The following is a 27,585-nucleotide window of genomic DNA, read 5'->3' as shown; positions in this document are numbered from 1 at the left end:
TATGTTTTGTGCAAAGACTTTCAAATGAAAAATGGATAGAGTTTCTCTCTCTTTTCCCTAAGTCTGGTGCACAACCAAAGCTTTAAACTGCTAAATGGGAGGCCCAAGTTTTGGCATTAACTTTAGTTGAAACTAAAGTTTGTGCTGCTGTTTTTTAAGACATCTCACTGTGTTAAAACAGGTATGCAAGAACTGTCCATATTTTGGTTGTATCATTCTCTCACACCCTTCACCATCTTAACGGCTGTGAGCGCCTGAGGGAAGAAGCCATGTGTTTCTATATATTTGTACAGCACCAAGCACAAGTGGGCCCTGGTCCTACTTGACACTCTGGGTACTACCTCAAAACAAACAAAATAATAAGACTGAACATGTTGTGAATGGCAAATGTGTAGTAATGTCACTACAGCGTCTCTAACCAAAGTTTCACATTGAGGAAAAAATCTTGGATACCTGTTCAAAGTCCTAGTAAACAAGCCTTGTGCAGGGTTTCAAAGGAGAACCATACTCTTCTCTACCAACCTGACAGCTGGGCACAGGACACCCAAGCTATTGCCCAAAGACTGTTACTACTAGTGATAAGAGTCACGGTCTGGTACTTCATCCATGATTAGAGCACATAGGGTGCCGGTTTTAGTAATGAATGACTGCCAATGATCAGCATGAGCCAGAATTTTGGATTTGACATCTGACTATGGACTTGGATCTCCCATTAGACTGCCAGATTCCCAGTGAGCAAAAGTGATGCTCCACTCTCTTAGACAATTGGAGTCTCATTCTGCAAACACTTATACACATCACTTATAGTAATGTCAATGGGACTACTCACATGCATAAGTGCAGGACTGGACAACAGGTCAGTACTGTGGCATATGAGGGAGCATCAGCCACTTCAGCTTGGAGCCTGAACAACAGGTGTTTTATTTGCATGAATGAGTGCAAGTCCACTGATATCAATGGAGTTGAACTTGCTTAAACCAGCTGTGAATTTAATCCCTTTGCTTTAATTCCTTCTTAGAGTTGGTAGAAGAGTAACATACTTAATATGTTAGGATATTACTTATTTTGCAGAATTTCTGACACAGAAAAATTCTAATAAAATACTCATTAATTTTATTAGGATAAGATTGCAGTTTCATTTTCTAGTTTGTCCCAGAGAACACACAGGTTGTGATCATTTATACTGTAAACATAATAGATTAAATAATCTATTAGTCATTAACTGCTATTCCACAATAAATACTTGGATTTAAAAAAAGAGAGAGAAAATTGCTTATAGCTTTAATATCACTGGACAGTTTATTTGAACTGTTGACCTTCCTCTCTCTTCATATACAAAAATTCCTGATTGATATTTAGATGCTTGGATATCACTGTATCAAGCAAACTGTATTCATAGACGTTTTCTATGTAAAAATCCGTAGATAATTAGGCATTTTGCCCAACATTTAAAAATTGAATTATTCAAACTATAAAGCTGCTAATCTTCAAGAGACAATCAAACAGTTTTGACATGTAGATGATTATGAGATTAACTAAATCTGAGTTTCATATTTAATGCGTTAAAGAGTAACATTGTTTACAAAACTGACACTTTGTATCACAAGCAAATTTAGTTTCCTATTACTGCTAGGAAGGCAAAATAATAATAATGAATAAACCATTTACTGCTTACTCTGTCTACTGTCCTGATAAATCTATTATAACTATGACTGATTTAAACACAAACATTTACTGTCCAGCAGCGTTAATAATTTAGTTCACAATTGGTTAGGAAAAGCCTAACCAATGGGCTGGAAGTAATAGCTCAAGTGCTGTTATTGAAAGGAAATAGCTGATGTAGTAAACTGAAAGAGTATGGGTTTTGTTCTACACTTAGCTATCTAGAGCACAAGGCTTAAATTAGTTTTAAATAAAATACTTTTGATCCACACATTCTTTAATAACTTTATAAGAAAGAGGTTACAGAATCAAACTTTTGGATTGATAAAGAATTTAATGATCATATTTAATCATTTTGTTTTTGTGGTTGCAGTAGAAGAGTCACGGGGGAGGAAGGTAGGGGGGAACATGGAGAAGAAATGGTTATTTGTTTCTACTAATCTTAATGAAAATAATGAGCAATATACTGCTTATGCTATATGCCGGGTGAGGCTAGTAGCACTGCCTAACATTAAGGTTGCCCAACACTTCTCATTGTAGGAATCTGTTTGCAGCTGCTTATAACTTTGCCAGTCTTTTATCTGTTTGGTTTGAAATTTTCCATATGAGGTGTCTGCCTCAAGCTGGTTTCTTGGTTTTTCTTTTTTTTTTTTTTCTTTTGGGGCAGGGGAAAGAGGTTTCAGCCAAAACGATTTAGCTTATGAAACTGAGGTTAGGGGAAAATACGTTGTGCAATATTAAAAAAACTTCTGTTGTCCTTTTCTCTGAGAAGCTCTAGCACCCCCATGTTTGGGCCAGGGACTTGAAATTTGGCAGGGTGGGGCCTTTGAGACAGGGTTGGTACTGTGAAAAATTTGGCCAAGTTATCAACCTCTGAAAAAAATCTCAGTTCATACATGCTCAGTAGACACTTCTTACAGTTTTATTGCTAAATTTGCCAAAGATTCTGTCTTCACTGAGCATGCTCCATCCCCTCACAGCTCCCAGTGCTGACCAGATTGTATGTACTATCCTCAGAGTGACAGCACATGCTCCAGCCCAGGGCTGCAGGGGCAAAGTCAGACTTTCTCTGAAATTATTGCTTTAGGCTGAGGTGAGGCCACGCACTTGACACTGAGGCCTTGGCTACACTTGCAGATGTACAGCGCTGTGAGTTAAACCTGACTTCGTACAGCTGAGTAGGGAAAGCGCTGCAGTCTGTCCACACTGACAGCTGCCCAGCGCACTGTCATGGCCACATTTGCAGCATTTGCTGCGCCATTGGGAGCGGTGCATTATGGGCAGCTATCCCACAGAGCACCTGTGGATATAAACTGGCCGTCGGGAAGTTTAGGCTTGAAATTAGACGAAGGTTTCTAACCATCAGAGGGGTGAAGTTCTGGAACAGCCTTCCGAGGGAAACAGTGGGGGCAAAAGACCTCTCTGGCTTTAAGATTAAGCTTGATAAGTTTATGGAGGGGATCGTTTGATGGGATAACGTGATTTTAGTCAATAGGTCAATAATGTGCCATCGCTGGTAATTAGTAACAATGGTCAATGATGGGATATTAAAAGTTACTACAGAGAACTTTTTTCCGGAGGGTCTGTCTGGAGAATCTTGCCCGCATGCTCGAGGTTCAGCTGATCGCCATATTTGGGGTCGGGAAGGAATTTTCCTCCAGGGTAGATTGGCAGAGGCCCTGGAGGTTTTTCGCCTTCCTCCGCAGCATGGGGCAGGGGTCGCTTGCTGGAGGATTCTCTGCGACTTGAAGTCTTTAAATCATGATTTGGGGACTTCAACAGCTGAGTCAAGGGAGAGAATTATTCCAGGAGTGGGTGGGTCAGCTTTTGTGGCCTGCATCATGCGGGAGGTCAGACTAGATGATCATAATGGTCCCTTCTGACCTTAAAGTCTATGAGTCATTCTGGCGCCGTGGGTTGTGGGAAGGGGGCGTGGGTGCGGGGCATTCTGGGTCCTGTCCCAATGCCCTGTGATGCATCGCTTCGCATCCCAGAAATCCCTTTGTTTCCATCCACCTTTGGCACCATCTTTCAATGGTTTCTGTGCAGCGCGATCTGTCTGCAGGAAATGGAGCCCGAACTGCTGAGGCGTATGCTGACTTATCTCGCCAGCACGTCACGTTTGGCTGTCGAACTATTCCTTAATATCCAAAGTGACAGTGAGAGTGAGGAGTCCGACGATGCTATCGAGCCGCGTAACGCATATGACACGAAATTGCTTGTGGCATTCACGGACATGCTCAGCACCATGGAACGCCACTTTTGGGCTCGGGAAACAAGCACCGAGTGGTGGGATCACATCGTCATGGAAGTCTGGGATGACGAGCAGTGGCTGCAGAACTTTCGGATGAGAAAAGCCACTTTCATGGGACTGTGTGAGGAGCTCGCCCCCACCCTGCGGCGCAAGGACACGAGATTGAGAGCTGCCCTGCCAGTGGAGAAGCGGGTGGCTATTGCAATCTGGAAGCTGGCAACTCCAGACAGCTACCGGTCGGTCGCAAACCAGTTTGGAGTGGGAAAGTCAACCATTGGAATCGTGTTGATGCAAGTTTGCAGGGCCATTAATCGCATCCTACTCAGAAGAACCATGACTCTGGGTAACGTGCAGGAAATAGTGGATGGCTTTGCACAAATGGGGTTCCCTAACTGTGGAGGGGCCATAGATGGGACGCACATTCCTATTCTGGCACCACCCCACCTAGGATCCGAGTACGTTAATCGGAAGGGGTATTTCTCTATGGTTCTCCAGGCGCTTGTGGATCACCATGGGCGTTTCATTGACATTAACACAGGCTGGCCCGGAAAGGTGCATGACGCACGCATCTTTCGGAACACTTGGCTGTTCAGGAAGATGCAGGCCGGGACTTTTTTCCCAGAGCGGAAGATCACGGTAGGGGAAGTCGAAATGCCCATTGTGATCCTTGGAGATCCCGCTTACCCGTTAATGCCCTGGCTCATGAAACCCTACACAGGGAGCCTTGACAGCAGCAAGGAACGGTTCAACTACAGGCTGAGCCAGTGCCGAATGACTGTGGAGTGTGCCTTTGGCCGTTTAAAGGGCTGCTGGCGATCTCTGTATGGGAAGCTGGACTTGGCCGAAAACAGCATCCCTGCGGTTATATCCGCGTGCTGTGCCCTCCATAATATTTGTGAAGGGAAGGATGAAAGCTTCACTCAGGCATGGACCTCCAAGGTTGAACACCTGGCGGCTGAATTTGCACAGCCAGAGAGCAGGGCTATTACAGGGGACCAGCCCGGAGCTGCAAGTATTAGGGATGCCTTGAGGGAGCAATTTGAGGCTGAAAACCAGCAGTGATATCTGGTGCCCTGCACAGGAGTGAAGTGCAGTAGTTCCAATCTTTAGGAATCAGTGTTTGCTAAGCAGAGAAGCAGACTTGCAGTGCCTGTTTATTTCCTGGGCTAAAGAGTCTTTTACTTTATGCAATAATAAAGAATGTTTTCAAAGCCAAAAAATCCATTTATTGAAAAGAAACAAGGGGGTGGAGTGGGGAATGGTACAATCACAGATTCGCGTATGTGGGAGGAGGGCGGCCAGAGCGCCGGGGGGGAGGGCGGTGAGCCCGGCCGTGGCCCCGCTCTCCCTGGTGGCCGGAGCGCCGCGCCGCCCCCCTCCAGGTGCCACCCCAAGCACAAGCTTGGTGGGCTGGTGCCTGGAGCCGGCCTTGATTGTAATCCCACTGGTGTCAATAGCAAAACTCCCAGTGAGTTCAATGGGTGCAAGATAAGGGCCAACGGGGGCATTTAGGGCCAGATTCTTGGTTCCAGTCTGGCTTCTTTGTATCGTTCCAGAGCATTTAGCCAGAAAGCTTCCCTGAAGGACAGCTGTGAATGTTCCCCTTACATAGCAAACTCTCTGGCTAGCCCAAAGCTAGCTATGGAGGCACTACACCACTTCATCCAAGCCCCACAAGAGTAAGTGGCATCAGAGTGTGTGGCTGGAGTCCACTGTGCTTTGGCAATCCTGGGTTGGCAAAATGGTCCATGAGGGGCTGTTGTAGCCTAGAAGACATTCCAACTTATGTCAAGAACCAAAGAGCTTCCCACTGTTCCCTAGATCAGGCTAATGCAAAGGCAGCTTTAAGCTATGCCTTTGCCCTTTCACTAACGGCTTGGGCTGAACATAGCTCAGCTGGACTCAAGAACCTGGCCAATAAAGTTTAACTTCGGCCAATTAAAAAAAAAACAAAAAAACATACCTTAACCTACAAAATAAGTAAGCAACTGTAAAACCACCATCAAGCCTTTTACCAGCTTTTGTGATGTCTTTGTTCTGTAAATACAGTACACACACACACAGTAGCTGTTTCCTTGAAGTAGAAGGCTGACAAGAAATTGCACAACTAGTCACAGAAAACAAAAGAAAATACATGAGCAGGAAATCAGTTGAAGCACAATAAAACACGAATATGTAACTGGAAATATATATTTGTTTCCACCTATGGTCCCCATTACCATAATATCTGAATGCTTGATTGTACTATTACGATATAAACATTCCACACATTTCCTTTTTATGTACTAGAAATAAGAAAATATGCTTACCAACATGAATATTATCCTTAAATGCTGTCTTGTAAAGCAGAAATATTAAGTGATGGCTAAATTTTTCATCAGTGCTGGAATCTAAGTTCAAGACATCTTCAACTGAACATTTAACTCCATAAAGTTTTTCCAGCTTTTTACTAACAAGCTGAAAAATAAAAATAATTAGGCTATTTTTTCTGTTTTTTTAATAACTAAAAAGGTACATATAGATCGTGACAGAAGGGCAGATTTTATGTCTTCATTCATTTCAAAGTTATTTTTGAACATACAGTTTTTTTAGACTATGAAGTTTCATGGCTTATTAAATTGTAACCAAAATACAAACACATATTTTACCTTATAAATTGCATAAGTGTATGATTATGGTACCAGTAGCAGACTGTTGCAAATTTCCAGTTTCTCACCTAAAAGCCTAATATACCGCCTCATCTATAATGTTTCTGTTACACTGCTTCCAAAGTACAGTTTACAGCTCCAGTGAAAACCAGCATTGAAGACTCTACAATCCAAACCTATGACAACTTAGTCACATTATATCTAGGGCCAGAATGAAGACCTTAGATCCAAGGAGTCCAAAAGCTTCAGATCTTAGGACCTCAGATCCCTCCTTTTGGATCGAACAATCTCCTCCTTTGATTTTGAGGATCCCTTAGATTTCAGAACTGACTCTCATGCCTACAAAGGAGGTGGATCCTCTAAGGACTCCTCCAAGAGAAAAGGCCTCATTCAGTGTGTGGCTTCTTTCCTTCCTATCGAGAGGCATGCACAAGGCTCTTAGGATGATGAATGCTCTTAAACCTCCATACTTATCTGAGACAGGATATTTTACTAGAGAAGGAGGTATATTTCTGAAAGCTCGTTTTAGTCTCTTTGTCTGCCACATTGGAGATAATGTCCTGGCCCACCATAAGCCAAACCAAATCCATATGAAAACAACATTTGTGCTAATTAATAAAACCATTAACTAACAAGGAGTGACTCTATATAACAATCAGAAAAGGCCTAAGCTTAATAAAAACCACACTGGGGAAAAAAGGGACTTGAAACAACTGGAAAAAGAAGAACTGAGGGGAAAATAGAGGGTGAAATCTTTTGTTAGAGCCCAGGAGCATGCCTGTAGGCTTCCTAACAATTTTACTGCTTTCTTTGGTTCTATGGCTCTTGTATCAGGGCACATAATCCACCAGTGTGACTCTACAGAGGCAATATCATGAAAGAGAAATTACTATGTCACAGGCCTATGGTGAACATGCTGTCATACCAACCACCATTTGCCTCTTGTTCCTCTAAAGCGGGAAAACCAGAAAAACTTTGCTTTAACTAGCAATATCTAAACACGCGTTTCTAATTTTCTCTAAAAATGTAATCAATTTTCATTTTATTTGTGATAACTTGAGCTTTAGAATAACTATAAGGAAAATTTGTTCACTTTATTCTCTCTTTGATCCACATTAAGGCCCATAACAAGACAGACAGACCTACAATATGTTATATTCTAATTATTGTTCCAGTTTTACCTCAATTAACTTTGCAATCATCTTCTTGCCATCAGCTTCAGGATTCACTGGTTTATAGAACTCCAAATCAAAATACAGTTTGCAAACAGCTTTTTCAGGAATAACTTCATAGCAATGCATAAGACTTGTTTTATGTTCTTTGCTAAACAGAAAGTAGTCAAGAATCATCACCCATGTTTATGAACAATAATTCAAAAAACTAAAGATTTTTATTCCTCTTTAGTGAAACACTTGTTGAAATGTTTTAAAGACTAGCCCTACTATGTTCTGAACAACGTAAAGTATGAATTTTGTGACTAATTAAAGAAACACCATAAATATACATTTAGCCTAAAATTTAGATTTTGTAAAAAATAAATTCTTACAAACACCTAAGACCAACAGATATGTTTTCATGAATAAAAATAACTAATGGAAACAGTAATTTTAAACAATAAATCCATTAGTGCTGAGAACCTTAAAGTAAAACTATTTATGAAAGTGAGACCAACTTCTTTGAATTTTGATATCCAAACTGAGAGAAATGCAAAATGTAAAGAGCTTAAATAAAAAATTTGGATTTTTAGAAATCTGTCACTTAATAATCAGATGCATTATTGCTAAAACATTTTTATTTTTTAAGTTGACCGTAGACCTTTACTAGACATTTCAGTATCAGAACTTGATCGTGTGATATGTTTCTGTTAAATGACTGTTAAGAATTATATATAAAATGGTTCATGGAGATGTAATTATTTTATCTGCTGATGCACCAGAATGATGATGATTGTTCACTATGGATACCAATTCTCTTCAGTGGTCAAGCACTGTAGCACATTTGAGGGGATCAGTGTCAGGGAGCCAGTTATGGTGCTCTGCTTTCTGAGAGCGGGTCTATACCAGCCCCAGCCCTGATGAAGTTTAAAGCAGCTGAGAGGTACTTTTTTCAAAATACTCACTTGTAATAAAACCAAAACTCTGTATATGTTGTCACAAGATAATACCTTTGTCCATCTTCTGTGTTCATTTCCAAAGCAAATACATGAACATCCTTTTTAAATTAAAAGAAAGAGTTAACGTTTCCTTTTTCAGATCACTAATCAAAATCTTTTGCTTGAAATTAATTTCTCAGATCAAAGGTTAGTAATTATTTTCTAATTAGTAACAACCTATCAAAGGATGGCTTAGGCTTTTTTTTCTTTAAAACCTAAGTCCCTTTTATTGCTAATTAAGAGCCTGCTTCTTATTTAAATTACACCAGCGTAATTCTTGAGCAGCTGACTGAAGTCAATAAAGCTACTATGGATTTGCATTGATGTAACTGAGATCTGAATCAAACCCTCAAGTGGTATTTGCCTAGTAAAATCTTATTTTGATCAGCAGCATGGTAACATCAATTGGAAGAGAAACAGTGTACAGAGAAGAGGATTCTCACTGAAGAGAGAAGCAGCATATGACCTAAATCAAGCAAAATGATGTCCAAACCATTTTTTTGATTATATACTATATGTAAAACCAGAGGTGACCCTACAGAGAAAAATGCTCCCAAACCGCAACATAATTAGGAAACAGCTTTGACACAGTCATAACTTCTATAATGAAATTAATGACATTTGAAGAGTTGGTTAGTAACACCTGTCTCAAAATATTTTACTTTGCACTTTGTCATATGCACTGTTCCCCGCTATAGTGAGTCAGACCCTGATCCTGCAGCAAGCTCTGCACGGGCAGACCCCTGCACCAAGCTCCATTTAAGTCAATGGGGCTTCTCAGAGAATCAGTCTGCATGGAACTAACTGCAGGATAGGATCCTTAGTCAGTTCTCCCTGTTATCTGTGTGGGTTTGATATGCAGGTAAGAGTGGAGAGGAAAAATGTCTTAAAATAAGAAGATATGATTGTAAAGGCAACAAAAACTGGGGGATTGAAGGAGAGATGTAATGCCAGAAACTACTTGTGGCAAACTTGCCATGCCAATTGTGGCATTGCAGCAGCTGTGCCTCAGTTTCCTCTCCCCTACACATAGTCCTGTGGCCTCCTCTGACCATCAGAGTGACTTGGCCCTGCAGTCAGATCACTTTACAGGGTCACAAAGTCCTTTATTAAAGAAGAAGAACAACAAAATGTATTGAAAGCAAACCTTCAGCCAGGCTGGGTTCAGCAGACAGCAGCAACAGAGGTACACCTGTGCTGAGGACCGCTGCTCTTTCTCCTCTCCCATTCGCTCAACCCCCCAGTCCACGGGCAGGAACACTTCTCCTTAACTAATAGTTTATGGCAGGCTCCAGCTCACCAGGAACCCCATCTCAGCCAGGCTTTCGGCTTGCCTCTGGAGAACCTGTCTGGTCCTCCCCCACTCCCTCCACCTTCTTTTCAGCTACTTCCCAGGGAGAGAGCACTTCCCACCTGGTCTTTCCTGGCTCTTTATGGAGACAAACCTGCTCTCCTCCAACTGGGCTTTATTTTTAGGCTGTGTCTACACTGCCACTTTCAGCGCTAAAACTTTTTGTCGTTCAGGGGTGTGAAAAAAAACCACCCCCCTGAGCGACAAAAGTTTTAGCACTGAAAAGCGCCAGTATAGAGAGTGCTTTATTGCTGGGAGCTGTGCTCCCGGCGATAAACCTACCACTGCTTGTTCGGGGTGTTTTTTTCTTTTAATCGCCAGGAGAGCTCTCCCCTGGCGATAAAGCGTGTCTACACTGCCCACGTCACAGCGCTGCCGTGGCCATGCTGGAACATGGGTAATGTAGACATACTTAGTCCTGAACCACGCCCCCGGTGCACCCCATCACATTGCCTCCCCCTCAAGACTACATCCTGTCTGGTGCCAGAAGGGTCAAATAAGCTCTTCTCGATGACCTGTGCCTGCTGATAGGTGGGCAGCAGCGCTGGTAGCTACTCCCCTCATAGAGGTGGGTTTTTTATAGCGCTGTGAGAGCTCTCTCCCAGTGCTATGCCACGACTACACAAGCCACGTCAAAGCGCTGCCGCTAGACTTCAGATCAAGCCAGGACTTCTCATGCTATAAAACAGGGTGGGTGGAGATTTTCATTTAACTGCCATTTGTGTTTTTGACACTTTCTCCCTGGGTCTTTAGAAGGACAGATATAAATATTACCTGAATTTTGTTACCTTGACTTTCTAAGTCAAAGTAATTCACCTAATATGGTACTTTAATATAAAATCCCTATTTTTAAATATAGTGAACTTTGGCTTCTTTCTGCCTTTCTTCCCCTTGCTGATTTTAAACTAGTTAATGATCTACAATTCCTTACTACAACCGCCATGTGACAAGGATACCTGTTTGAATCACAACATTCCTTATCTCCTCTTCCCCAGACCAGTTAGGGCTCCTCAAGAGCCTACATGTGCCCTCATGCCTCCTACCACAACATAGCATCATTTCTTTGTCTAGGTGAGGAGATGACTGTGTTGCTTTATGGAGCAACGAGAATTGGGCACAGAGTGTTGCAAATTCTTTCAACACCACTGGGTGCTTTTACTGGATATCGTTGACAGGCATTAAATGTTAGTGTAATATACAGAAATAGGTCAGACCTGCAGAATTATCGGGATAGCTGAAATGGCAGAAGGAAATTGCACATTCCACAGTTCTTTTTAAAAACAGGCAATCAAGTTGCAGAGTATGAAATGTAGGTAATTACAAATAAATAATTAGCTCATCCTTTCAGAAACAGTTACACCTTAGGCTGAGGGTTCATTTCAGGTGATCTGGTTCTTCTCTTTTACTTCTTGGTGCCTGAGCTGTTGCCTCTCTCTTGTGGGATATATTTTTCCCTCTCTTTTCATTCATCTCCACCTCTTTTATATCTTACCTTCTCTGTTTTTCCTCTTCTTTCCTCATTCTCTGTCCTCTTCTCTCTCCTTCCTTCCTACTTGATTTTTACTCCTTTCCCATTCTTCTGCTTCCTCTTGCCATTTTGGCTCTTTCCCTCACCTACATCATTTGCCAGACCTTCCTTGTCACATCCCACCACTTTGGTCTTTCTTCCCCACAAGCACTTTTACTATTAAACATTAACAACACATCTAGAGTCTTATGTTAGAACTAGCCCTCATTACAGCTAATAACTCAGTCTAATGTTGGAACTACTGCGTATTACAACTTATGCATCATGTTGACCTGTAAGGGAAAAAAATTGCCTGATGTATCAGGATCGCACAACAAAAGAATCCTGAAGCCTGAAGTGAACTTTGTAGGTTAATAGAACTTTACAAATGAAGTTTCTAAATAGTGAAGACACCCTTCTAACAATTTAATATCTTACCTCCTTACAGGTTTTTGCATAGTTAAAAGCTTGAGCTTGTCGACGAAACAGATTCCAAACAGAGCACGGTTGCCATGGTTTGGACAGCTGTGGCCTGTAAACAGGGCAAAGTGGCTTTCTTTTATATCGAGATGCTAGTTCATCAACATTCTTCAATCTTTCTTCCCATTTTCTCTTCATTTGTCCTAAAGCAGTCAGGAAATGAGCCCTTAATACTACATTAAAAATAACCAAATCAAAAGCATTTTGTATGTGCTTCAATTTCTCATATACCTGTGCATATCTCTGTGGGTGATCTGCTGTATTTGAGCATACTCTGACTCTTTCATGACTAAGGGGAGCCTGTACTCCAAATCAACACACAACTTAGCTGTGAAACTCCCTTTAATACTAAGTTCCCTGTGCTGGTTTGAGAAAATATGAGAACATCAATTGTATCAAGAATCCCCAGGCCTATTTTATTATCAACACAACCGAAACAATTTAGAATAGGGGGAAATCTCAGGGTAATGAATGATATTTTGTTTATTGAATAGTATTTAATAATGCTTATATTTTCAAAATAATGTACACATTTATATTAATTCATTCTCACACCATCCTGTGGAGGTAGGTAAATATCAGACCCATTTTATAGATGAGGAAATCAACCAAGACAAGTTAAATGACTTATCTGGGCCCACACAGCAAGTCAGTACCTGAGTGAGGATTAGATCTCAGTAGCTTCTAGCTCCCAGCCCTATGCCCACAAGGCTCCATTGCCACTCAAATAGATAAGCAATACAATTCAAAACCAAGGGGCATCCTCAGCCTATGACCCATATCAGCAATGCTTTCAACTGCTTAATAATCTCAATACATGTTACTCTAATTAACTTACTCAATTATCTATGTGTTCACTGTCAGAATTTTCAGGACTTTGAAATAGTTAACTTACCAGTACTCAGTAAAGACATTTTGCCCAGCAGTGCTCACTATCACTCAACCTTTGGACTTCTAATCACATAAAGTAAGCACGTGGTAGGAACTCTGAAAATCAATGCACAGTCAAAAAGCTACATTAAATGTAACATTAGCATCACTACAGACAAGTTCCAATTTAATAATTTTTGTTCAGGGAAATTCCTTCCCCCTCAAAATTCTTCCAGATGGATAAGAGTTAAGATTCTTGGGAAGCAGAGAGAATGGGAGGAAGGGAATTGGGGAAGATGTTATTACAGAGGTTGTTTTATCTAGTCTACAAGACCAATTACCAGTACCACTTTCTGTCCCCTACCCTTTGATTATTCATCTGCATTTTCCTCCCCCGGTTTTTCCGCATCTCTTCTTCCCTTGGATTATCCCTCACTGACCACCTCCCACCTGTGTCTGTCTCACAGCAATTTCTCAAAGGCAACAGCTGTAGAATGAAACTGACTATACTCATAGTAGAGAGACACTGTGGGTGAAGTAATATCTTTTATTGGACCAACATCTGTTGGTGAGAGAGACATGCTTTTGAGCCAAACAGAGCTCTTCTTCAGGTCTGGGAAAGGAACTCCAGGCATCACAGCAAAATACAAGGTGCAATTGTTTGTCAATCTGTTCCTCACTTCCCCAGGTGGGTATTGTAGTTTTAAGAATGCTTGATAAAGATCTTGTAGATTGATAGAGTGAGATGGGTACCCAGAAATCATCTACTACAGGACAGGCCCAACAAGGAAAATAACAGAACACCACTGGCCATCATGTACAGCCCCCAGCTAAAACCTCTCCAGCGCATTATCAACGATCTACAACCTATCCTGGAAAACGATCCCTCACTCTCACAGACCTTGGGATCTCACAGGCCAGTCCTTGCTTACAGACAACCCCACAACCTGAAGCAAATACTCACCAGCAACTACACACCACACCACAGAAACACCAACCCAGGAACCAATCCCTGTAGCAAACCTCGTTGCCTACTCTGTCCCCATATCTACTCAAGCGACACCATCAGTGGACCCAACCACATCAGCCACACCATCAAGGGCTCATTCACCTGCACGTCTACTAATGTTATATATGCCATCATGTGCCAGCAATGCCCCTCTGCCATGTACATTGGCCAAACCGGACAGTCCCTACGTAAAAGAATAAATGGACACAAATCGGACATCAGGAATGGTAACATACAAAAGCCAGTAGGTGAACACTTCAATCTCCCTGGACATTCTATAACAGATTTAAAAGTAACTATTCTTGAACAAAAAAACTTCAGAAACAGACTTCAAAGAGAAACAGCAGAACTAAAATTCATTTGCAAATTTAACACCATTAATTTGGGCTTGAATAGGGACTGGGAGTGGCTGGCTCATTACAAAAGCAGCTTTGCCTCTCCTGGAATTGACACCTCCTCATCTATTATTGGGAGTGGACTACATCTACCCTGATCGAATTGGCCCCATCAACACTGGTTCTCCACTTGTGAGGTAACTCCCTTCTCTTCATGTGTCATTATATAATGCCTGCATCTATAACTTTCACTCCACGCATCTGAAGAAGTGAGATTTTTTACCCACAAAAGCTTATGTCCAAATAAATCTGTTAGTCTTTAAGGTGCCACCGGACTCCTTGTTGTTTTTGCACAACAGGTTTTACTCCTCATAACACAAGAACTAAGGGTCACCAAATGAAATAGTAAGCAGGTTTAAAACAAACAAAAGCAAGTATTTCTTCATACAATGCACAGTCAACCTGTGGAACCCCTTGCCAGAGGATGTTGTAAAGGCCAAAACTATAACAGGGTTCAAAAAAGAATTTAGATAAATTCATGGAGGATAGGTCCATCAATGGCTATTAGCCAGGGTGGGCAGGGATGGTGTCCCTAGCCTCTGTTTGCCAGAAGCTGAGAATGGGCGACAGGGGATGGATCACTTGATGATTACCTGTTCTGTTCATTCCCTCTGAAGCATCTGGCATTGGCCACTGTTGGAAGACAGGATACTGGGCTAGATGGACCTTTGTTCTGACCCAGTATGGCTGTTCTTATGTAACACTTTCAAAAGGTGAGCCTGGGTACTTAAATTCATTACTCTGCTAGACACCAAAAATCATGGACTGAACAGAGACACTGGATTTATGGCTTATTACAACAATCTTGTAACCCACTAACCCCCTCTCTTTGTCTTATGACTGCAGTGGTGTTAACGGGCTACTCTACCTTGAATGTCCTTTACAATATGTGCTAATTACTTTTGCTAAACAATCTCCTTGTTGTTCCACCCCCTTGTATTTTGCTGTGATGTTGGGAGTTCCTTTCCCAGACCTGAAGAAGAGCTCTGTTTGGCTCAAAAGCTTGTCTCTCTCACCAACAGAAGTTGGTCTAATAAAAGATATTACCTCACTCATCTCAGGAGGAGGGATAGCTCAGTGGTTTGAGCATTGGCCTGTTAAACCCAGGGTTGTGAGTTCAATCCTTGAGGGGGCCACTTAGGGTTCTGGGGCAAAATCAGTACTTGGTCCTGCTAGTGAAGGCAGGGGGCTGGACTCAATGACCTTTCAAGGTCCCTTCCAGTTCTAGGAGATAGGATATCTCCATTAATTTATTTATTTTTATATCCTGGGACTGACATGGCTACAACTACACTGCATATACTCATAGTACTATAATCAATCATGTTTATTCTATTCAGCCAGCAGGCATCACTAGAGAGAGGCACACAGTATACCTCATCCATCCAGTGGCCAAGCATGTTGCTTCCATAATGCTCCCAGACCATGTTCGCCTGCTGAGTGAGATAATTATCAAGATCCCAAATTAATAGGTACTGCCCACAGACCACCAGGGCAGCACACTTCTTTCAACAAGTTATCAATTTCCTCCTGCTCCCATTAACCTCCTCAAGAAAGTACTTCCTCCACTTAACCCTTTTTCAGCAGCACTAGCAAGAAACACAGCTAACATGGACTATACAGTAGTTACAATCCTAATCAGGTTCATTTGGATGTTGCTGGCACTGCTGTGGATGCACTGCATACAGGAGTACAAGTAGGATTCTCCTTGTTGGCACTCTCCCACAAGAAAGTGTTTTAAGAAGGGAAGGGAAGGAGCCTATGTGGAATTCCCACAATCCCACACTCAGTTTAACTTCTTGGTTAGCTCAGAAAACAACTTTTCAAAAACACATGCACACCGTAGATTTCTGAATATGCATAGAAACAGTTGCTTCTCATTTTCATCTGAAATCTTTCTCTTTTCTCCTGACCAGTTGCTCTTTCAAGAAAATTTCAGACTTGGAGAATCCTAAATCTTTTGCTTGCCAAATAGATGGCTGTAGTCTCCTCTTGGTGCATGATAATTTATTTTTTAGAATCTGCAGATTTACATGCTGTCATAAAAATAAAGGGAAGGGTAACAACCTTTATGTATACAGTAACATAAATTCTCTCCTGGCTAGAGGTACAGCATCATTTTACCTGTAAGGGGTTAATCAGTTCAATTAACCTAGTTGGCACCTGACCAGAAGGACCAATGGGAAAAGAAGATACTTTCAAATCTGGGGAGGAGGGGAGGGAGGTTTTGTTTGTGCTCTCTTTGTTGATTCCCTCTTGGGACAGAGAGAGAGACCAAGAAGGTAAACCAGCTCCTAAAAAGATCCTGAAATGCTACATCTAAAATTACAGAAATTGTAAGTAATAGCAAGGAAATGTGTTAGATTATCTTTTGTTTTTGCTTGTGAGTTTTCCCTATGCTAGGAGGGAGGTTTATTCCTGTTTTTGTAACTTTAAAGTTGAGCCTACAGGGGAATCCTCTGTGTTTTAAATCTTTTATTACCCTGTAAAGTTACCTTCCATCCTGATTTTTGAAGGTGTGATTCTTTTACTTTTTTCTTTATAATAAAGTTCTTCTTTTAAGAACCTGATGATTTTTAGTGTCCTAAAAACCAAAGGGTTTGGTCTGTGCTCACTTTGTTAACCTATTGGTTAGTTATATTATTCTCAAGCCTCCTCAAGAAAGGGAGTGGAGGGGCTTGGGGGAATATTTTGGGGAAATAGGGACTCCAAGTGGTCTTTTTCCTGAATCTTTGTCTAAATCACTTGGTGGTGGCAGCAATACCATCCAAGGACAAGGAAAGGATTTGTGCCTTGGGGAAGTTTTTAACCTAAGCTGGTGGAAATATGCTGAGGGATCTTTCATGCGGGTCCCCATATCTGTATCCCAGAATTCAGAGTTGGGAGGGAACCCTGACACGTGCTTTCTGTTAAACTTTTTGCTTTTACTGGAAAACTCCCACTCCATTTTTATCACCTCTTCCAATGCAGAAATGGGGCGGGGGGAACTATATTTACTTCTTGAATCAGGATTATAATTATTTCCCAGACATGATTTTAATTTCTTATTGTTTTAATTAATCGTTTAAGTATGCTCTTACTCATAACAAAGATTCAGTTGGAAGAAGTATCTACTGAGAATTCATGTCACTTTCCTCTGACAAGGAGTCAGAAAATGAATTTAAGCACAGCAGAGATTTGGTATTTTTGCATAGTATAGTCTTAGATTTTCTTTATTTTAGAATTAACAGAACAAAATGGACTAAAGCACTTAAAAATTGAGATTACTGCCATAGAACAAGAGAAGACAGTAAACTCTGTTTGTATCATTATCGCACATGGAATTAGATCTTTGTAACTGGTTCAATAGTTACCTGTGAGTTTTTCATCATTCCCAAATAAAAGTACATCTGAACTCTTTTTAAACAGTTTTTTTAAAAACCAGTACAGGCTAACATGTTTAAACAACAAGTTCCCTGGCCTGTGTGGACCTGGAGTAATAGTTTAATGGTAGAAAACATGGGTAGAAAAATGGTCATGCATGGTCCACAGTGACCAAGCAACCCAGGTTTGAAACAGATTCAACTGTTTTTTCCTCCCCAGTATTGGGCCTTAATAGAATGCTCTATATTTGCTTCCTCCTCCAGTGCTAAATTTCATAACCCGATGGAAAGGAAAGAAAGGAAGGTGTCAAATACTTTTTAAAGAACACATAGTAAATTACTGGAAATATTCTCACTTACCCCAGGCAATCTCTTTGAGCAACAGAGCCTACAACTCCTATAGGGGCAACATATTTTAGGGATAGGTTTCCAAAAGGAAACCTAAGGTCCTATCCAACATCCACCAACAACTGAGCCTTTTCTAGACAGGGGAGTTCCACCTAGTTCAAAAAACCCCAATACATGCAAATTCTCTACTAGTTACACTTGCACTGGCTATGACAATGATATTGGGGTTTTGGCTCTTTCTCTTACTAACATTAATAAACCTGACGGAGAAGAAAAACTCTGTGCTGTGATACATTTTAAATTATACCAGAAAAACCCATGAATTATACAAGTCATTAAATTTCTCTGGCTGAGGCATGTCGGAATGACATCCCTGGCTTGCAACAAAGCCAGGATATTCTGTAGAAACAAGGGTAAGATCTTCATAATGGAGGGCCTGATTCTGAAAATCCTCACACCTGAAAGTAGTCCTACTAAAGTCAAGATGTTTACATTCATGAGTAAGTTTTACTCACGTGGGCAATGATTTACCCATGTGGATCAATTTGCAGTTTTGCCAACTCTTGTGATACTTCAAGTTTTTCTTAACCTCAGCTCCTGGAGTCATGAGAATCGCAGCTTTCATTGTTTTAAAATAGATATTTAGACCTCATAGTTGCAGAGAGAGGCTGGAAAACATTAACTCTAATAGTTCATAAACCAGAAGGCAATAAAACACTTTTTTAATCTCATGATTTTAAAGCCAATCCTCATGATTTTGGGGGCCTGCCTCAAGATTTTTGAACACTTTTTAGGGTTGGCAATACTGATATTAGCAGGAACTTAGATTGTAAACACTTATAGGTAGGGACTCAGTCTTCTCATTTATCTGCTATGCACACCTTTGGCACGATGAACAATATAATTATTCCTGATTTGTTCCATGGCTGACATCTCTAGGTCTGCTTCCTGTTCACAACCCAATTGTGGAGATTAGTAGATGATTGCTAGAGAAAACCAATTGCCTGCCATTCTAGCCAAATGAAGAGTGGCAAATTTTTGCCTTGTGCTCATATAGAACAGAGAAATTTGGGACAGAACAGTTTCCAGAAGGAAGGAAAGATTCTAGGAATTTAGATGCAGTAGTAGAGAACTCGTATCTTAAAGCCACAAAATACAAAGATAAAGATAATGTGTAGTTAATGTGGTTTTCAGTAGACAGAAGGAACTAAATTTAATCTCTCACACTTGTTGCTGAGTCACGCTACAAAGTATAAGTTTTTAGCCGGAAACAACCTGCTAGGTTCAGGCTCAGTACAGCTAAGCAGTGGGAGATAAAACACATCATGAAGTGAAAACCCCACACTACTATATTTGGACATATACATATTTACTTAGATTTACAGAAACCAGCGAAGGTGCTCGTCTCATATTCCAGAGACCCCTAACAATTATTTAAGTTCATAATCAATACAAACAGAGGAAAGTAGCAATCCCACAAAATATAACAATAACTAAATAAACCAAAAATAAAGACGTACCCCACCCTCTTAAAACATCACTTCTCAAGCACACAATATATAAAAAAATTATCTCACAGTGCTGAACACAGTTTGACCTTGTCTACATTTGTGGCTACATTTAACCTTAATTAATTAGAATCATAGAATATTAGGGTTGGAAGGGACCTCAGGAGGTGATCTAGTCCAACCCCCTGCTCAAAGCAGACCAATTCCCAACTAAATCATCCCAGCCAGGGCTTTGTCAAGCCTGACCTTAAAAACCTCTAAGGAAGGAGATTCCACCACCTCCCTAGGTAACCCATTTCAGTGCTTCACCACCCTCCTAGTGAAAAAGTTTTTCCCTAATATCCAACCTAAACCTCCCCCACTGCAACTTGAGACCATTACTCCTTGTTCTGTCATCTGGTACCACTGAGAAAAGTCTAGATCCATCTTCTTTGGAACCCCCTTTCAGGTAGTTGAAAGCAGCTATCCAATCCCCCCTCATTCTTCTCTTCTGCAGACTAAACAACCCCAGTTCCCTCAGCCTCTCCTCATAAGTCAGGTCCTATCTGAACTACATAAATTACCACGTTTAGTTTAGAGAGACAAGGTGGGTGAGGTAATCTTTTATTGGACCAACCTCTGGTGGTGAAAGAGACAAGCTCTTTGCATAAGCACTTAACATGTTTCAAGGGACCGTTCAATATAAAGTGGCCCATTATCATCCGTCCAGTCACAGGGAGAAAAGGAAGGGTAAGGGAAAGAGAGAGGGTGTGTGTGGGTGGGTGTAGGGTGAGTTACAGATTGTTGTAATAAGCCATAAATCCAGTGTCTCTATTCAGTCCATGCTTTTTCATGTCTTGAATGGCCCCTTGAAATGCGTTAAATATTTATCCCAAACAATCTGTCCACCTTGTATTTAGCAATGACACAGAGCTAGAACTGCTACAGTGGCACAGCTGCACAGATGTAGCTGTGCCGCTGTAGCACTACTAATGCAGATGCTCTATGCTGATGGGAGATCTCTCCCCCGTGAGAATAATTACTCCACCTCCCCGAGCGGCGGTAGCTAAATTGGTGGGAAACACACTCCCACCGACCTATCCACACTGGTGCTTAGATCGGTGTAACTTATGTCACTCAGGGGGGTGTCTTTCCCGTGCCCTTGCGCGACTTAAGTTATACCAAAGTAAGCGCTAGTGCAGGGGTCGGCAACGTTTGGCACGCGGCTCGCCAGGGTAAGCACCCTGGCGGGCCGGGCCAGTTTATTTACCTGCTGACGCGGCAGGTTCGGCCGATCGCGGCCCCCACTCGCTGCGGTTCGCCGTCCTGGGCCAATGGGGGCGGCGAGAAGTGGCGCGGGAGAGGGATGTGCTGGCCGCGGCTTCCCGCTGCCCCCATTGACCTGGGACGGCGAACCGCGGCCAGTGGGGGCCGCGATCGGCCGAACCTGCCGCGTCAGCAGGTAAATAAACTGGCCCGGCCCGCAAGGGTGCTTACCCTGGTGAGCCGCGTGCCAAACGTTGCCGACCCCTGCGCTAGTGTGTACCATCACTATGGTACACACTACAGCCTATGTCAGCATAATGTATGTTGCTCAGGGTGTGAATAAACCACCTCCCTGAGCGACATAAGTTACACCGACATAAGCCATTCATGTGCACAGCGTTGTTGGCGGGAGAGCTTCTCCCACTACATAACTTCTGTCATTAATGGAGGTGTTTTTTTATGCCAATGGGAGAGTTAGATCATAGAAGATCATAGAACAGGGGTTCTCAAACTGGAGGTCGGGACCCCTCAGGGGGTCACAAGGTTATTACATGGGGGGTTGTGAGCTGCCAGCCTCCACCCCAAACCCTGCTTTGCCTCTAGCTTTTATAATGGTGTTAAATATATAAAAGTGTTTTTAATTTACAAGAGGGGTCGCATTCATAAGCTTGCTATGTTAAAGGGGTCACCAGTACAAAAATTTGAGAACCACTGTCATAAAATATCAGGGTTGAAAGGGACCTCAGGAGGTCATCTAGTCCAACCCCCTGCTCAAATTAGGACCAATCCTCAGACAGATTTTTGCCCCAGATCCCTAAATGGCCGCCTCAAAGATTGAACTCACAACCCTGGGTTTAGCAGGCCAATGCTCAAACCACTGAGCTATCCCTCCCCCATCTCTCTCTCAGCAGCACAGAACATCTTCACCAGAAGTGTGGCAGTGGCACAGCCGCATTGATAAGCTCCGCAGCTGCAGCTCTGTATGTATAGACATGGCCTATGAGTTAATTGCCTAGACCTGAAAAGGAACTCTGTATAAGCTTGAAAGCTTGTCCTCTCACCAAGAGAAGCTGGTCCAATAAAGATATTACCTCACCCACCTTGTCACTCTAATACCCTGGGACCAAGAGGCCTACTACACCACTGCAAATATGTTTAGTTTAAACATTTATAAAACATGACTGTTGCCAAATCATGTTATAAAATGCTCTCAGGAATTATGTTTAGCCTATGCAATCTTATTTACACTAACAAACTAAGGACCTGTAATTTACCAGCAGTGCAGTGCTGCTGACATAGCAACAGCAGTATTTCATAAAATCATGAAACTGTCTTAAACTATGATTTTTTATTTAATTTTATATAAAATATAATTATAATAAATATAATTTTATAATAAATATAAAAAAAATATATAAATTTTGTTTGCCCTCTAGTTTTTAAGCTTTAGGGTACATTTGGGTCATACTTTCAGGTTTGGTCTGCAACCCTGAGGGCCAGAAATTGCCTTTTATTTTAATGAAAGCTGAAATTCTCACATAATCCCATGACTCCAGGAGCTTGGACTTTAAGAAAAACACCAAATATCACAAGACTAGCTATAAAATCCCAAGAATTGGCTTCAAGCTGTGACAGAGACAGGTCTCAGACATTAACATGGTCATTTATCCCAAACTCATGAGCTCTGTCTACGTTATAGCATCCACCATCAGAGAATTTCAGCTATGACATTTACTAGCACAGATATAGCCAAAGAGGCTGCTGGGAAAGAAACCTATATGATAGGAAATTAGCCTGTTGCTGAAAACAGTTCTCAGCAATGTACATTGGAGAACTGTGTGTTTAAAGTGTTAGTACTGGACCATGTGTAGCTGCCACGTTAGAGCTATCTATCTCTATTCACCATCAACCCTATTTCACTTAGATTTATCCCCACATCTTACACATGCAGTTCTTTAGTAAAGAGGGCCAAACACATTGCCACCAGCAGGGCCGGCTCTAGGCACCAACAAAACAAGCAGGTGCTTGGGGCGGCACATTTGCAGGGGGCGGCATTCGGGCCATCCTTTTTAAAAAAACGAAAGGAAACAAAACAAAAAAAACCTCACTTCCTCCCCTCTCACAACCCTGCAGAAGCGGAGCCACGGAGCAGCTGGGGATCCAGCATGGGAGTTGAGAACCCACGGGACCCTGGGAACTGTAGTTCCTTGCCTAGCTCCCTGCCTATAGAGCCAGCCCTGGAGCAGGGAAAGAACTACATTTCCCAGCAATCCCTTAGCAGCTATCAACAGGAAAGAGAGGGGTAGGGAGTGAGGTAGCTGAGCCATGCTGCAGCTTGCTGTGAGTCGAAAGGGGTGGCACTGTGAATGGGGAACAAGTATGCCCAAGGAGTAGAAGGCTTTGCTCCAGATATCCCCTTCAGAAGACTTCCCCAGACTGGATTAGGGATACTGGTGTGACCTCACCTTGCAGCCCCCAAAGAAGGAATTGGGTGGACTAAATGGACAGTGCCCCTCTCTATCTGAAGCCTAGCAAGGGAGGTACGTGGATCCCACTAGAATTTAAAATGAAAAGTAAGGGAGGGGAGGCTCTACTAGAGGACCTGGGCAGCTTTAGATACAGTACCAGGCACGTAGGAGCCATGGAAGCAGAAATTGACTTTTCCTTTCCAGATATAGCTAATATTCAGAAAGGGAATCAAGCACCTGCCTTCCAGATTTGAACACTCTCAAAATTCAGGAGTGCTCAAGCTCAATTCGGGCAGCTGTTACTTCATTTCTCCCAAATCAAATATACTGATCCACTGTAACTTGCTGTAGAAAAAGTAGGATAAAATTGAGCAAGAAATGCTTCCCAGTGGTTTTTAGGACTGGAATTGCTATTTTCAACAGCCATTGCCTTTGTTTGTTTGTTTGTTTTTGTTTTATTTGTTTAAAAGGAAGACAGTGATATTGCATTGGCAAATTCCCCATAGAAAGAAAGAGTGGAACAAAAGAATAATAAAGGCACCTCAACTTTTCCTCATTTATGTAGGACAGTCTTATAATGTGCATCCAGATATCCTCCAATCACACAAGCTGAAAATTGTTCCACTTTACTGCAGTTCTGTAACCATATGAGAACCAATCCTGTCTGTGTTCTGTGCACATCCAAAATTCCTGCTGAATGACCCACCCTGGGAGCGAGTTACCAGTGACCCAGGGCTGGGACAGCAGGAGGGTGCAGGTTGGGGGGAGAGCCCAGGGCTGGGGCGGTGGGGGGGAGGGCACTAGTGGGGAGGGGGGAAAGGGAGGAGCCCAGCACTGGGGCGGCAGGGTGTGTGTGTGTGGGGGGGGGGGGGAGAACCCAGGACTGGGGCAGCAGGGAAGTGCGGGGGGGAGCCCAGGGCTGGGGTCGGGGGCAGCCAAAAAATGTTTTTGCTTGGGGCAGCAAAAAACCTAGAGCCGGCCCTGGCCACCAGGGAAATTATTTCATAGCTCCCAGCAGGACTGATACGTGCAGTGGATTGTGGAGGGCGTGACTGGGCCACTGTGTGAGACAATAGGGAGAGGACTAACTGAACTGTGCTGGGGAAGTGTAGTAATATTTGTCCCTGGCACAACTTGCTACTGGTAGCACATATGGACATACAACATGCCCTCTCAGAATTTGTTAACCATCCCCTTTCTCCATTTGCTTGTCAGGTAGCTGTTTCCCTGTCATAATTTGCTGCTCTCCCCATCTTTCTCCATTCTCTTGTCCACAGTAGCAAACTCTGACAGAGGGTGATCTTCCCTGTCATAATTTGCTACTCACCTTTCCTCATTCTCTAGACCAGGAATGAGCAAACTACGGCCCACCAGCCATTTTAAGCTGGCCCCCAAGCTCCCACTGGGGAGTGGGGTTTGGGGCTTGCCCCGCACCAGTGCTCCATCTGGGGAGCAGGGTCAGGGCCGCACCACACTGCTCCTGGAAGCAACAGCATGGCCCCGCTCCGGCTCCTACATGTAGGGGCAACCAGGGATGCTGCCAGGCATGCAGCCAGGCATACTGCCCCCACCCCAAGCGCCACCCCCTGCAGCTCCCATTGACTGGGAACTGTGGCCAATGGGAGCTGCGGGGGCAGCACCTGCGGACGGGACAGCACGCAGAGCCACCTGGCTGTGGCTCCGCGTAGGAGCCGGAGTGGGGACATGGCCGCTTCTTCTGGGAGCCGCTTAAGGTAAGCGCTGCCCAGAGCCTGCAGCCTGAGCCTCCCCCCATGCCCAAGCCCTGAACCCTCTCCTGCCCTCCAAACCCCTCAATCCCAGCCCAGAGCACCTTCCTCCACCCCAAACCCCTCATCCCCAGCACCACCCCAGAGCCTGCATCCCCAGCAGAAGCCTGCACCCCTTCCCACACCACAATCCCTTGCCCCAGCCCTGATCCCACTCCCACCTTCCAAACCCCTCGGTCCCAGCCCAGAGCACCATCCTACACCCCAAAATCCTCATCCCCAGCCTCACCCCAGGGCCTGCACCCCCAGATGGAGCCCTCACCCCACCCCCACCCCCACCCTGAACTCCTCATTTATGGCCCCACCCTGGAGCCCGCACCCCCAGCCAGAGCCCTTACCCCCTCCCACATCCCAACCCCAATTTTGGAGCATTCATGGCCCTCCATACATTTCTATTCCCAGATGTGGCCCTCGGGCCAAAAAGTTTGCCCACCCCTGCTCTAGACCAGTGGTTCTCAAACTGTGGATTGGGACCTCAAATTGGGTTGCAACCCCATTTTAATGGGATCACTAGGGCTGGTGTTAGACTTGCCAGGCCCAAAGCCTAAGCCCAAACCCCACTACCCAGGGCCAAAGCGCCAGGGCTCAGGTTTTAGGCCCCCCACTCAGTGCTGAAGCCCTTGGGCTTTGGCCCTCCCACCTGGGGTGGCGGGGCTCCGGCATGCTCAGTCTCCACTCCTGGGGTCATGCAGTAATTTTTGTCAGAAGGGGCCTGTGGTGCAATGAAGTTTGAGAACCCCTGCTCTAGATTTGATGCCAGTTTTGAATTCAGTTTCACTAAACTCTGTCCCTCAGTGCTCACAATAGCTACTGGGAATGGTGCAGTAGCACTACTGCCATTGTAAGAAGACATGAGGCAGGTCTGCAAGACTGTGCCATTGTTTGTGTTGTGTTCCAGATTTGAATCCCAGCATTTATCCACATGCTCGCCAACTGCCATTAATGGTGTTCAGTGCCACTGTATTAAATGGTTGAGGGATTAGTAGGAGCAAGTTGGCGGATCTGTCACCATGATACGAGGAGAGGTACATGTGTACAGGGAATGGATCACTTGATGATTACCTGTTCTCTTCATTCCCTCTGGGGCACTTGGCATTGGCGACTGTCAGAAGACAGGATACTGGGCTAGATAGACCTTTCCTCTGACCCAGTATGGCCGTTCTTACGTTATCAATTATGCTTTGAGTACTGAGTTCTGCAGGCTATGTCAATAAAGATGCACACGGTTCTCTTCTTGCTATGGGGACTATCACCAGGCTGGTGGTATAGAGAACAGTGGCTTCCAGGACTTTGTGAGGGGTAAGTGAAGGCTATGTCTCACAAGGAACCCTTGGGGAAGGGAGAAGGGGTTGTCAAGGCTGTATCCCCACTTTGAACTTTAGGGTACAAATGTAGGGGCCTGCATGAAAACTTCTAAGCTTATCTACCAGCTTAGCTCTGGTCCGCTGCCACCATCTTAAGAATTCCCTCCCTGGGAAGCCTTAGAAACCTTTCACCAATTCCCTGGTGAATACAGATCCAAACTCCTTGGATCTTAAACAAGGAGAAATCAATCAGGTTCTTAAAAAGAAGGCTTTTAATTAAAGCAAAAGGTAAAAATCATCTCTGCACAATCAGTATGGAAAATAACTTTACAGGGTAATCAAACTTAAAGAGCTCAGAGGAATCCCCTCTGTCTTAGGTTCAAAGTATAGCAAACAAGATAAGCACTCTGGTAAAAGGTACATTTACAAGTTGAGAAAAAGTAAATCTAAGACGCCTTGCCTGGCTTTTACTTACAATTTTGAAATAAGAGAGACTTGTTTAGAAAGATGGGGAGAACCTGGATTGATGTCTGGTCCCTCTCTGTCCCAAGAGCGAACAACCCCTCAAACAAAGGACACACACAAAAGCCTTTCCCCCCCCAAGATTTGAAAGTATCCTGTCCCCTTATTGGTCCCTGGGGTCAGGGGTCAGCCAGGTTACCCGAGCTTCTTAACCCTTTACAGGTAAAAGGATTTGGAGTCTCTGGCCAGGGGGGATCTCAGCACTGTACACAGGAGAGCTGTCACCCTTCCCTTTATAGTTATGACAGGGGTAGTGACATTTTGCAAAGCAGGCGTGGTTTGTATGGAGTAGGTTTAGTTTTTGAGTGTAAGCCAGGCATAGGTAGCTTCTGTTTGCTACATACAGCTGACTTAAATCCGAATTTCGCTAGAGCAAAAATAAATGGAGTGAAACTACATTTACAGTGGATTACAGGAAACAGAGTATTACTGAGGCAATCCGAGCACCAGCTAAAAGAAATTTGTGAGCTGCTATGAAGTGCTGTCCAGAAGTTACCCCTACATAAACTGACAAGGAATTCTTTTAACACCAAAAAAGAGGTACGATGCGTATGAAGAGTTTTCGGACGGTGTGTGTAAAATACTGAACTGAATCAAGTCTCCTCTGGCAGCTCTCGAGAGAGCAATTCAGCTAAAAACAAAACTGCTGAGCCTGGGGTTACGCTGTACCTTCAAGAACACAGCTGGCGGGAGGCGGTGCTGAGAGGTCCCTC

General features: G+C 43.3%; 1 protein-coding gene across 1 annotated transcript in view; it reads right to left on the bottom strand.

Moving 5' to 3' along the window:
- Positions 1-27,585, bottom strand: part of PRIMPOL (primase and DNA directed polymerase) — a 41,547-nt gene extending 13,962 nt beyond the window's left edge. The window contains exons 1-6 of the mRNA XM_065405400.1: positions 27,542-27,585; positions 12,950-13,041; positions 12,013-12,197; positions 8,684-8,775; positions 7,746-7,887; positions 6,226-6,373 (exon numbers count right to left, since the gene is read on the bottom strand). Of these exons, the coding sequence (XP_065261472.1) occupies positions 6,226-6,373; positions 7,746-7,887; positions 8,684-8,775; positions 12,013-12,197; positions 12,950-12,968 (586 nt within the window). The 5' untranslated portion in view covers positions 12,969-13,041; positions 27,542-27,585. The remainder of the gene's footprint in view (positions 1-6,225; positions 6,374-7,745; positions 7,888-8,683; positions 8,776-12,012; positions 12,198-12,949; positions 13,042-27,541) is intronic.

This window comes from Emys orbicularis, chromosome 5 (genome assembly GCF_028017835.1).
Source record: "Emys orbicularis isolate rEmyOrb1 chromosome 5, rEmyOrb1.hap1, whole genome shotgun sequence".
In the NCBI taxonomy this organism is placed as follows: Eukaryota; Metazoa; Chordata; order Testudines; family Emydidae; genus Emys; species Emys orbicularis.
This window is presented reverse-complemented; position numbering and strand designations above follow the sequence as displayed.